At 37.8% G+C, this 14,260-nt stretch overlaps 1 protein-coding gene across 1 annotated transcript; it reads right to left on the bottom strand.

Moving 5' to 3' along the window:
* Positions 1–4,476: 4,476 nt before the first annotated feature.
* On the bottom strand, positions 4,477–6,165 carry LOC122014002 (sodium/hydrogen exchanger 2-like). The gene is made up of 5 exons (XM_042570201.1): positions 6,140–6,165; positions 5,924–6,059; positions 5,773–5,835; positions 5,145–5,228; positions 4,477–4,812 (listed from the first exon to the last, which is right to left on the bottom strand). Exons 1-5 carry the CDS (start codon positions 6,163–6,165, stop codon positions 4,477–4,479), a joined length of 645 nt encoding a protein of 214 aa, XP_042426135.1.
* Between the last annotated feature and the right edge of the window lie 8,095 nt (positions 6,166–14,260).

The raw sequence follows: 14,260 nt of genomic DNA, 5'->3' as shown, positions 1-14,260 counted from the left end.
CGACCGAGCATAAAAGCACTCAGCCTTATAGAAGCTTGTGGTATATTATCGGCTGAGTGAAGGTCGAGCGAGCACCCATGTGTCTACACATACTTGGTCAGGTAAAGCTCGACCGAGCATAAAGGCACTCAGCCTTATAGAAGCTTGTGGTATATTATCGACCAAGTGTAGGCCGAGCGAGTACCCATGTGTCCACACATGCTTGGTCAGGCAAAGCCCGACCGAGCATAAAGGCAGTCCGCCTTATAGAAGCTTGTAATATATTACCAGGCGAGGGAAGACCGAGTGAACACCAATGTGTGCCTACATGCTTTCGGTCAGGCAAAGCCCGACCGAGAGTAAAGGCACTTAGCCTTATAAGAAGCTCTTAGTATATTACCGGTCGATTGAAAGCCTAGCAAGCACCAGCGTGTGTGTATGTACCCGGCTGGGTATCAAAGATCCATGTGTGACCCCTCTTTATTTATAGCTATAGGATGACCAAGAAAACCCTAAAAAGCCAAAAGAAAGTCCATTTAGTAAAAGATTATGTAGACTACTTAGCCATTTTAAGATTATAGCATTATTACAACCCAAATAAAGTAGAAATTGAGTATAAATTGAGCCTACATATCCCTACTACATAGACATGAGACTTAAGTGCTAATAGCTCATCTAAGGCTTGAATTAGGTCAACTAAGCCGGATGATTTGCTCTTGGTCAAATCTTCTTCAATGGTAGCTTTGACCTTCACATCTTCAATTAGCACATTAAGGGCTTCCTTCATCTTTCTAGCCTTAGCCCTTGTAATTGGGCCTCCATTGATGCATAATATATCATCATTAATATCTAGAGTGGGTTAAGCATGATCCATATCATTACTTTGTTGGGAAACTTATTGTTCTCTATCTTTGACTCCATCATATAGTATTTTTACATTACTATTATTGTTGTTAGCTAATTTACTATTACAGAAAAAATCTTATTGGATCAGGCGATTAGATATTGAATAGAGAAAGTCCAAACATGTCTGAAGGATCAAATGTTTGGCAGATAAATTGAGATAATCAACTAGAGTGGAGCGACAGGGAGATCATGTCCTAGGAAGGGGCAAACCCTAGGTTGTTGATCCAATTAAAGAAATTGGCAGGTTTCTAAGTTGAAATCAAGAAATGTCTTACTATTTTTTCCTACTCATGCATCATATCTCTGTGTTAACTTTGTGTTGTAGGGATATCTTTTATATACTGTGCATCTAATTCTATTTTACATATTCTGAAGGATTAGTCAACCGAACAGGAGGTCTAGTCGACTGAACAAAGTTGATAGGACATAGAGTTCAGATCGAGTAGAGCACATTTGGTATTCAAGGCAGATCAGTTGACCAAACACAAGGATCGGTCAACCGAACCTATTTTGGTAAAGAACCTAGAAGATCGAATCTCGACAAACTTGGAATTCAGGCGGATTAGCTGACCAAACCCAAGGATCAATCGACCGAACAATTAAAGGCATGAAGAAGATCGAATCTCTACAAAGATGAAAATTGGGCTGATTGATCCACTGAACCCAAGGATCAATCGATCGAACAATAAATGCTATTAATGAGTCAACAATCAAATCTTGAAAAATAAGGAAAGCTAGTGGATTTGTCGATAGATAGGGAGATCGATCGACCGAAAGGATCAGTCTAGCGAACGTCTTTTCGATCAACCGAACGTCTTTTCGATCGACCGAACGTCTTTTCGGTCGACCGAATGAAGCTTATAAAAAGACCTTGAGATTCGAAACAAGAAGATCAACTTTTCTATACAACTCTCTTCTTGTGCTTCTGTCATTCTGTGCCTTAAATTACACTTGCAAGTTGCTATGCCAAGAAGTGCTGATGAGCTTCATCTTTTACTCTTTGTCGTATACTTTACATTCTAGTTTGTATTATTTACAAGAAGATAATAGTGTATTACTATCATTCTTTTCATTGTACGAATTGCTTCCTTTTGAAGGTTTCGAGAAGAAGAATTATAGTGAATTGTCTAACGGTACGATCAAGGATCGCGGATCTTGGAGTAGAAATCGACATAGGCTCTAAATCAAGTAACCAAACGAGTCACTTGGATTGCTTTCATTTTTCTATTATGCTACTTACTTTGATAAAAAGATAAAAGTTTTTTTTTAAATGAATAATATTCACCCCTCCCCCCCTCCCCCCCTCCCCCCCTCCCCAACCCCCTCCCCCCTCCATTATTTCTTTTCGATCCTTCAGTTTAAAGGTTCCATCGACGGATAACTTGGATTAGTCGACCGAACAGTGTGATTTACTAGATCGAACGAATCATATCAGAGAAAACAAGGAAAGGAGCAGAGTTCAATCAATAGAAAGGTTCAGTCGACGAAATGATTTTTTGGTCAACTAAATGGTGCCTACAAAAGAATGTTTTGGGGTTCAAGCCAATTATCAATTCACTCATTACTTCTGCTTCTACTTTTGCAAACTCTACTACTATGACACTAGAAGAGTATCCTACAACTATGCTTCATCTTCAATCCTTGTTGTTGGTATATTTAATTTATTGCATTCATTTAAAAGTGTTAGCAGCTTATTACTATACATTTCATTTGTATGATTCTGCTTCATCGGAAGAATTTTATTAGATTGTCCATTAGAATCGATGAAGGATCATGAGCCTTGGAGTTATAGTCGTTGAATTATGAACCAAGTAGAATTGATCATGTACTTGTCTCTATTTTTATTCCGCTATTACTCTAGTTTGATTCAGTTTTACGGAAAAATAAAGATTTTAAAATGATTGAGATTTACTACCCCTTCTCTCGACTTCTTTGATCCAAAACAAGAGACCTACACAAATAATATTACGAAATCAACAATCAAATATAAAGGTGCACAAACAAATATTTTTGATAAACTAAATAAATTTCACAAACAATTTCATATTCTTGGTAACTAATTTCATATTATTTACTATCCAATAAATCATACACAGGTGATAATTCTCATCATTGGCCCGTCAAGAAACCCTTATTTCAAACAAAATAAATGATATGCTAAGGCATAAACTGTAGTCATCGGTTGTCGGCTAGCAAGCCTCAACGGGCGACCAGCCTCATCACTGGCAACCGGCCAGCCTTATTAAGACTAGCCTCGAGGGTAGTGGCCAGCCTCCTCATGGGTAGCCTAAGCTAGCACCTGAGGTCATGGCTAGCGACCGACACACCTCGTCATAGAAAAATCCAGCAGATGTGGGGTATGGCAAATGAGAGGGGATGGGAAAGGAGAGGGGAGAAAGCTTACAGCCGCACCTCTCCAATCTCTTGTTCGTCGTCGTGGTCGTCGCTTGATCAAGGGGAGTTGGCGAGATTGGAGGATTTGGAGGGATAGAGTAGATTTGGTTCATCGATGATGAATTTTGAATTCAAGATTTGTTACCAATTTGACGACGAATTCAAAATTCATCGCCAATTTTAAGATTTCGGTCGATTTTTACATGGCGAAGATCTTTAAATTTAGCAACGAATTCTGAATTCATGGCGAATTTGCGACAAATTTATTTTTAGTGACATTTTGTAACGAAATAGTTTTATTGCTAATTTAGGGACAAAATATTTTTTATCGCAAATATTGTTACTAATTTGGGACAATTACTCTTTTTATCATAAATTTTATTGCTAATATGTGACAAATTTATTTCAATACAAAAATTCATCGCTAAATTTATTTTTAGTGACAAATTTTGTAACGAAATAATTTTATTGCTAATTTAGGGACAAAATATTTTTTATTGCAAATATTATTACTAATTTGTGATAATTACTCTTTTTATCATAAATTTTATTGCTAATATGTAACAAAATTATTTCATTACAAAAATTCATCGCTAAATTAGTATTGTGTGTGTGTAAAGTGAAAAACTAGCTCGTGGCTTTACCCATCTAATCGACAATCCAACTTTAAAATTTCAAATTTTCCTACATTTTTTTTTTTAAAAAAAATATGAGGGGGCGGCCCGTTTAATCTACAACCTACCTTAACTTGGATGGAATTGAAGATTTCTCATCCTGCTAAGATGACGGGCCAATCTCTCAGCAAATGATGAATCTCATCCACCACGGACGAGCCTATTTGACAGCTCCAGCAGGGACACAGAACAAAACAACTCCAAGCATGTGGCCTTACTTTGACAGTAATGAATATACACGCTTCTACAAATTAATTAATAACTGATACAAAATATATGTTGGGTGGAACTGACATGCCTTGATAGCGATAAAATAGCACAAATAGATAGATAGATTTATACAGAGAGTGAGTGCTGATGAGATTCACCAACTGTAAATGGCTGCGCTCCACATGCTTAGCTCTACTGCTAAAGACCGCTTTTCACATTCTGAATTTTTTAAGAAATTTCCACAGTTGAATTTTCATCTGCTCATCTATCTTCTGATGAAACATTACGCAATGTGATTCCTCTAGTTTTTGGCTCACTCCCAAGGGTTGACAGTGCGCTCGACGGGTGAACCAGGAACATATGGAACAAAACCTCGACCACCGAACACCGGACGCATGAAGGCGTCATCAAACCTGCGCCAATAGTGATGAACAGAGCGGGTTGGTCTTGTTAACAGCATTCGGAGGCTTGTCGGACGGAGTATATGTTGCGCTGCTTCAACCTCAGATCCCGGCCCATTGCCAAGTAGCGGAACAAGGAATGACTTCGGACTTGAAGGCTCCGAAGAGACGCTAAGAGATCTGGTGAGGTCTTTAGAGTTCGGAGGCAGCAAGAAATAGATAAGAGGCTTAGTCATCAAACCAAACACCTAACAGAATGAGGGGAAATTAGCATAAGGATCATTTCAGAAAATATGGTAAATGATACTCACTTAGCATCGAGGTTTCAACAGTCATCTAGGGGAGATAATTTGAATCTTCTTTGTTGTTAATATCAAAGAATCAAAAGTGAAATTCAGTTCAACATAATTAACAATCCTCAATAAGGTCGTAAAACTAACTTGTAATAATAGCACAATTCTTTCAGTATTACCCCAGTAGTTATTTATAACTTGCAGATGTTGTACCAAGTTGAGGTAGTTATATACAACCCTAGCAGACTAGCAGTGATTAACACCATGAGGCTAAACAGAAGTCTTACCATTGTACTAAAAAGAACAACTGTGATGGTACTGGTGATCATGAACGCATTTCCACGCTGTTGAGTGTGTTCAGATTTAGTGAACTGCAAAAGCATCATTAATCACTTTATTAGCATAAAAGATTTGTTATGCAATTAGTGACTTGATAGGATGCCCCCGTACTTGTATAATATGCAAGGTATTAGGTACATTTTTAAGTACGTAGTCATAAATGTGACCTAAATACCTTTTTTAATCAGCATTCACCTAATAAAGAATACATGGACACAACTTAAATAGGCTCTATAACGTGTACTGCTTTTCCTGATTGTAGGTTATCTGCTTTCCCCACAAACAAGTTCAAATATGATATAACAAATGTAGTACAGAAGGATGCATATAAGCACAAAATTTAATGTATGAACATATAGCAACACCTCAACCACATGACTACTTTTCCTTGGATCACTGACCCAGAAGGAACTCATAGCTATCATTCAGAGTATGTTCTTGAATAAAAAAATGAAGAATATCATTTTGGCTTCTTGTAAAATCATAAAAATAGTATTGCCTGACATAAAACCAGTATAGATAAGATTCTATAGAAGAATGCTTCTTTTGTAGAAAGTGGTTGTTGATCATGTTTACCTTATTATAAGCAAGTGCAATTGACACAGCGCCTCTCATAAGACCGGCCCACCAAATTACAACCTGTTGATAATTCAAGTATGTTCAAATACGATTGATATTGAAAATAAATAAATAAAATACAATGACAAAGCACTGAAGAAATACTCACTTGCTGCTTAAAGGAGATTTTTTGATTCTGAGGTTTCTTAATATTGGAAAGTAAACATAGTGGAAAGATAAAGGCAGCTCTTCCAACCAATACCAAACCTAGAAGAATTGAACTCACACCAATAGATTTTCCAGGGCTGAATGGAAGTACAAAATTAGTAAGTTACCCATGAAATCAGTGTATTGCAGCGGTAAACCAATAATAAAAAAAAAAGACAGCCCGGTGCACGAAGTTTCCGTCATGCGGGGTCTCGGGGAAGGATCCATTGTACGCAGTCTTACCCTGCTTTTTGCAAGAGACTGTTTCCAGGATTCGAACACGTGATCTTTTGGTCACATAGCAACAACTTTATCGTTGTGCCAAGGCTCCCCTTCTGCAAGGGTAAACCAATGCACACAAAATTTGCAGAAACTATACTAATGTTTCTAATTAAGAATTTCTAAAGATAGATACTGAATTAATTGAACCACAGCAATAAGAGATAATTCATGAAAGTAATAGAGACAATACTCAATAGGCATCATCAAAATAAGCAATTCAAAAGCAATATGGAAAAACATTCTAATTACAAATATAGACGCATCATTCATAAGTGTCCATAATAAAATACTTATCAACATAAATACTGAGCAAAAGATGAACATAACTGAAGTACAAATCTTTGAGTGTGCACTGGACTTCACTCAGTATACAGTTTTGCAGTCTCCTCTGGTGGAAAGAATTTTGTTAGCTTTCCCTATATCCAGTGCTTAGTATTTGTAATTGATGGATAAAAGCAGACTAGGTCTATGTCATGTGCATGCACTGAAAGGTGAGATCTAATACCAGTTGATGTAGCATGAAAAAAAAACAATCTCACACAAAGAAACAAACGATCTCACAAAGAGAACGGAAATAAAATAAACATGGGGGCTTGTGGTCCTTGTTGAATACTTTGGGTCAAATAAAATTGCAAACAAAACAAACAAAAAAATCAATGAAAGAAATAAATATAACTTATAAGGAATCAATATAGCTAGAAAATAAATAAATTACAGATTAGGAAAGGAACCAAATTAAATTAAACCTCTCTACCAAAACTAGTGTACAATCCTAATAAGACAATTACCAATTTAAAACTACCTTAAATAACTTATTACCCTTCTCAACAAGAGGATCTACAGAGGGGATGCTAACTAGCTCAGTCAGTAAGAACTTAAGGCTATGTTTTTAGTGAGGGGTAATCAGCAATATAATCAAGATTATATTACAAGATTGATAACTTTGTTTGGTATAATTTTAAAGTTGTAATGCAATGTAATGTAATCAAAATTATAAAAAGGTAATAAAGTTTTGTAATCTGAATTACAAAGCCAACAACAAATAATCCAATTACATTCCAAGCTCAATTATATTACAAATTTGATTACATTACTCCTAATCAAACATTGTCATATTGTTAAGGTCTCAAAACCAGCGTTTCACATTGATGTTATTAAGAGTTAATTTTGAGAATTAATGCACATGCATGCATGCATGCTAAGAATTAAACTATCTATGATGTATTTACATGCATGCATGCATGTAGTGGTTATGCCACAAATATGCTCAATATGAGATAGTCCATCAAATTTTGGTTTCTCTAATTTTATATTGTTCTTTACTTCAATATCTATAAGTGGTTTGTATACTTTCATTTAATAGATGGCGAATACTCTCTTCCAATACTCTCCAAGTTAAGTTCCAATTTTTGTTGGAGAGCACTATGATTATTAGAGTAGCCAGATGGAAATATTTTTCATCTCACAGGATCTCTGAAAAGTAATTGAACAAAGCTCCGAAGAACCCGCCAATGGGAACACCTCTAGCATGGACAAATGCTCGACAAAGGCAATATAAAGAGAATGTCAAAAAGGATACAAATGCATTACGATACATCCACTAAGGATTAAGCAAGTAAATGTTTCCTTGCATTTGTGGCATAAAATAGGCTAAGGATGCTTGGAAGTTATGAACAAAGAATTTCAAGGCTTAGAGGAAATCATTGCCATAAAACTATGAACTCTATTTACCAATTTTGATAATTTGTCCATGAAAGAAACTGAAAGGGAATGCGATTTTTTTTTTCAAAAATTATAAGATAGTTAATTTAATTAAATTTGTGATGACATTAAAGAAGAAAAGAAAATAGTCGACAAAATTTTAAAGATTTTACAAGAAAAATTTTAACATGTTCTTGTCATTAAGAAATCTAAAGACTTGTCTACACTCACCATGTATGAACTAATGGGTTCCCTTGAAGCTCATGAGAATAGAATGGCTAGATATATAGAGAACCCATTAGAGCAGGCTCTCCAATCCAAAATGAATGTGACAGAAAGAAAGAATGAATACCAATCGAGTCGACAAAAATATCAACATTGGAATTCTAATTCAAGAGGCAAAGCAAAAGGCAATGAGTAGAACAAAAATCAATCTAGCAACAAAAGTTGGCATGGCATTCATTCTCCCCCTCCTGGTTGCATGGATCCCTTCCTAAGCGCCAAGATCCCCTCCTAGGCGCCTGGATTATGCTGACATGGCGAGCTTTGGACCGCCTAGTATTAGTTAGAGCCCTAGAGCCAATCATTTGATGATTGTAATATGGACTCGTTGTATCATATTCTTGTATATAAATAAAGGCATTTATTTTTGGTTATTATACTTACTTGTATTGGTGCCAAATAACTAAGTATAATAGCGTCCTAGAGTAGAAGGTTCTTACCTATATCAATCGATTGGTTGAATCGATAGTGAGATGATATAGGGAACACTACTCTTAATCATTCCTAGTCGAGTATTAACATTCAGGGACAATGTTAATGCAACGAGACTAGCATGTAGGTCAACTCGATGACTTAATCTCACAAGTCATGGATATAGAGATATCAAGTTGACACATGGGTATACATTGGAGAATGTATACTGAATGACTCGCCATGAGAAAGTATCATGGATCGCTATATAAGTGTCATATACTTTCTCATGTGGCTATTAGTATGACTACTAGTCCTTGGACCTGAAGTCACCATGGTTCCCTACATAAGGAATTACGTACTTTGGCTTCGTCAAACGTCACCCGTAACTGGGTGGACTATAAAGGCGATTACTGGGTATGTAATAAATTATGTGGAGGGATGTGAGTGATGTAGATGGGATCTATCCCTCCTATATGACGGGAGAGACATCGATATTCTTGATAGAGTGAGACCACTAAGTGCATGGCCATGCCCAAATGAGTCAATATGAGATGTTGAGCTCATTTGATTGAGTGAGTCTACTTGAGATTCAAGATTTTGATTGATTAGAGGATGACACGGTCTATGCCTCACATTGATCAATCTAGATATCTAGGATAGAAGGACACTTGTCATATATTGTGAGAAGTCACAATTAGTAGTCACAAGGTGATGTTGGATCTCAACATTCTTATAACTTGGGTAGTAATGATGTGTTGCTAGATACCTCTTATTACTTATGCTTCTAAATGGCTTTAGGAGCATTGTCAACGTTATAAGAACCTATAGGGTCACACACAAAGGGCAATTAGATGGAGATTAGGTTCATTTGATGAACCTAAAGGATTAGGTTCATGTGATGAACCTAAAGGATTAGGTTCATGTGATGAACCAAATTGGATTAAGAGTAATCCAAATTGAGCTAATTGAGTTGGACTCAATTTGGTTCATGTGTTAAGTGAGCCTAATTTGGACTTAGACTCATTTAATTAATTTAATTCAATGAATAGAGATTCATTATATTAAAATTGACTTGAACCAATGGTTAGATTAGATCAACCATGGGAGAGAAGTGGTCAAGTTTGACTTGACTTGAGAGGAAGATGAAGGGTCAAGTTTGACTTGACCATTTGCCACCTCATTGGTGAGTTGGCAAAGAGTGGGCCAATGATGATGCTCCACATCATCATGGTTGCTTAAGTGAGATGTCACCTCATGGGAGTTACCAAGAGTTGTGACTCTTGGCATTCCATGGAGGTTATAATCCCTCTTAATGTGGCCGGCCATATGCATTCAAGTGTAAGTTTCATTTTGTGTTGAAACCTCCTTCTTCTTCCTCAAGCTCTTAACCTCTCTCCCTCTCCTCCTCTTTGGCCGAACCTTTCAAAGGTGCTAGCACACCTTTTTGTTTGGTTTCTCTATCTCTTGCTTGTGTGGATATACATAGAGGAGTATCTACTTTGATACTCTCGAGATCAGGCGAACCTTGGACGAGCGGGATTAAGCGAAGGGCTTCGCATCAAGGGTAAATTCTTATCTTGTAGATCTAAAGTAGATCTAGGCTTAGAAAACTCGTACGTGAAAGTTTTACGAAATTTTAATTTTCGCACGGATCCGGTGGCATGGGAATTTCGGGGTTTCCGCAACGCAAAAAGTGATTTTTGCGGCCCGAAAAACCCAACAGTGGTATCAGAGCCACGTGCAAAGCGCGTACGAGTTTTATTTTGAATTTTATGAAATTCTACAGATCAGTAAGTTTCTGTGTTTTTATGATTTTTATAGATTTTATGGGTAATTTTATCGTAGAAGCGAAGCACAAGTGTTTAGACACTTGTAGGCTTCGACTACCGAGAAAATATTTCCGAAACGGCAAGGTTTCACCCCAAATCATTTTGGGACAGCGGGCTAAGGTGCTGTAGGATCGCTTAGGAACACTTGCAATGGTTATATCGCGGGTAGGGGTGCTGCCCCTGACCCCGCAAGGGGCTTCGTTCCGCGATTGCGCCCGAAAATCGCTAAACGGGACTGCCGGGAATTTTTTCTCATAAAAATTATAACAATTGTAAGAAAAATTACAGAAATTTATAGAAATTACATAATTTAGAATTATGTATTATTTTGTGATGGTCATGGCCCAAAAGACCCAATTTGATTGGATATCGTGTGTTGTAATTCATAATACGGCCTGCGTGCCGTCATGTGATTGTGCGTGTTGTATATTTCATACTCGACCTACGCGTCGTGCCTTTCTATTTATTTATTCCTGTTGTAAATAGTTTAGACTCGAATGTAACTCGAGTTTTACTTATTGTAATGTACAAAATGGAGCGGTGGAAGGTCCACTCGAGACGGAGTTACGAGGAGGGCGCGAGCAACACAAGGTGGTCAAAGGAAGGAGCTTGAAAAGCTGTTGACCTTAGGTTGACCATCCGATCTTCTCATTGGCTTGAGAAGATCGTAGTAGGGCCATGACTAATCATAAAATATTTAATTAATTGCTTGTGTGTGTATATATGTGATGCATGCTAGATTAGTAATTAATTAGTGCCTTAACGATTAGATTAGATCTAAGTCGCGCACATGATGCATCTCCACGATTAGATTAGATCTAAATCGAGTATATGATACGCATCGACGATTAGATTAGATCTCAATCGCATCAACTCAAAATGCCTACCATGCCGTGATACCCATCACTACCTTGATCGCATGTTGTTGTTGAATCTGCCAAAGCAAAGCAACACATACTATCTTGATAGGGTGCAGAGGGACAATCTTGGTCCCGCCTATCAACGCATGGGTGAGTACAACTCAATTAGATTGAGTAACTAGTTAACTCAATTGGATCGAGTTTAACTATAGGCATTTTTCAATTGTTGGCAGATAGGACAAAATCATGTTTATATTAACTCTTGGGCGTATTAGTCAAAGCTAACTTGAGTTTTAATATAAATGCGGATCTTGATCCTATAAACAAGAGTTGCATAGAGATGTAATTAGTAATTAGTTACCTACCAATCATACTAAGTCTTGGGCGTTTTAGCCAAATCTAACTCAGGGCATAGTATGATGTGGATCTTGTCCCACATGAATTATAGAATTCAGTGAGAGCATCATTTAATTAAAGGCCTAATTAAATGATTACTAGAATATGATGTTTATTTATTTTCTGCAATTTCTGTTGTAGATTGTCATGACGTCAAATACGAACTCTTTCTCCCTACATTCCGTCCTTGAGAAGGACAAGCTCAACGGAGCTAATTTCTTGGACTGGTACAGGAATCTGAGAATCGTTCTCACACAAGAACGTAAACTGTACGTTCTGGAACATCCCATTCCAGAGGCACCTCCTGCCACTGCCACGCGAGCTGACCGTGATGCTTACAAGAAGCATCAATATAACGCATTAGATGTGTCATGTCTTATGCTCACGACCATGAACTCTGAGTTTCAGAAGCAACACGAGTTGATGGGCGCTTATGATATGGTTGAACATCTTCGTCAACTATATCAAGGACAAGCGAGGCACGAGAGATTCGCGATCTCTAAGGCACTGTTTCAGTACAAGATGCAAGATGGGACTCCTGTAGGCCCATATGTACTCAAAATGATTAGGTACATAGAAAACCTACAGAGGTTGGGATTCCCACTTGGCCAAGAGCTGGCCATTGATCTGATCTTGCAATCCTTGCAAGATAGCTATAGTCAATTCGTTCTAAATTATAACATGAACGAAATTGACAAGCCACTGCCTGAGCTGCTTAGCATGTTAAGAACTGCTGAGCTCAACCTTAAGAAGGTTAAGCCCAACTCCATTTTGATGGTGCAAAAGGGCAAAGGCAAGGGCAAGCCTAAAGGTAAGGGAAAGTCCCAAGCCAAGGGCAAAGCCAAGGCACTGAAACCCAAAGGAGGGGTCTCCAAGGATGCTACCTGCTTCCACTGCGATCAGACCGGGCACTGGAAGAGGAACTGCAAAGTCTACCTAGAATATCTTAAGAAGAAGAGAAGTGAGACTTCCACTTCAGGTATATATGTTATAGAAGTCAATCAATCTATTTCTTCATCATGGGTATTAGATACCGGATGTACTTCTCACATTTGTACTAATGTGCAGGCGCTGAGAAATAGCAGGGCATTAACGAAGGGCGAGGTGGACCTACGCGTAGGCAATGGAGCACGGGTTGCTGCTGTTGCTATAGGAACTTATTCTCTATCTCTGCCCTTTGGGCTTGTACTAGAATTGGATGATTGTTGTTATGTGCCTGCTTTGACTAAGAACATTATATCAGTTTCTTGTTTAGACAAGAAAGGCTTTTCATTTATAATAAAGAACAAATGTTGTTCAGTTTATTTAAATGATATGTTCTATTGTAGTGCACCTCTGATGAACGGACTCTACATTCTAGACCTTGAAAACCCTATCTATAACATAAGTACCAAAAGGTTCAAGTCAAATGACATGAACCAAACATATCTCTAGCATTGTCGCTTAGGTCATATAAATGACAAACGCTTATCCCAGCTCCATAAAGATGGTTTGCTAGACTCATTTGATTTTGAATCATATGAGACATGCAAGTCAAGCCTTCTAGGCAAGATGACTAAGACTCCCTTTAGTGGACACTATGAGAGAGCGACTGACTTGTTAGGTCTTATACATAGTGATGTATGTGGCCCTTTCAATGTCACTGCTAGAGGTGGTTATAGGTACTTCATTACATTTACTGATGACTTCAGTAGATATTGTTATGTATATCTGATGACATATAAGTCAGAATCCTTTGAAAAGTTCAAAGAATTCAAGAATGAAGTACAAAACTAGCTTGGCAAAAGTATTAAGATACTTCGATCAGATCGAGGTGATGAATACCTTAGCCATGAGTTTCGTGACTATCTAGTTAAGTATGAGATTCTATCTCAACTCACTCCTCCTGGAACACCACAGTGGAATGGTGTATCCGAAAGGACGAATCGTACCTTATTAGATATGGTACGATCTATGATGAGTCACACAGATCTTCCTATATATCTTTGGGGCCATGCTCTAGACACAGCAGCCTTCATTCTCAACCGAGTTCCATCTAAGGCTGTAATAAAGACACCATATAGGATATGGACTGGGAGAGATGCCCAAGTGTCTTTTATGAGGATTTGGGGTTGTGAGGCTTACGCTCGACGTCAAGTCTCAGACAAACTGGGACCCAAATCCGATTAGTGCTATTTTATTGGATATCCCAAGGAAATTAAGGGATATTACTTCTACATTCCCAGTCAACACAAGGTAGTTGTGGCAAAGACTGGGGTGTTTCTAGAAAGGGATTTTGTTTCTAGAAAGACTAGTGGGAGTACGTTCGATTTTGAAGAAGTTCAAGATGTGAACCATAGCACTGAAGCCTTGATGGAAGTTGAACTGGAACCACAAAGTGTTGTGGATGATGTTGTTCCACAAGGAGTTGAGGAACAACAACTAGTTCAAGTAGACCTACCTCTTCGCAGGTCTGATAGGGTACGTCGTCAGCTTGAGAGATATTCATTTCTCTTGTCTGACCATGATGACGTTATTCTCATTGAGGATGAGCCT

The sequence above is a fragment of the Zingiber officinale genome, chromosome 8B, assembly GCF_018446385.1.
Source record: "Zingiber officinale cultivar Zhangliang chromosome 8B, Zo_v1.1, whole genome shotgun sequence".
Lineage (NCBI taxonomy): Eukaryota > Viridiplantae > Streptophyta > Magnoliopsida > Zingiberales > Zingiberaceae > Zingiber > Zingiber officinale.
This window is presented reverse-complemented; position numbering and strand designations above follow the sequence as displayed.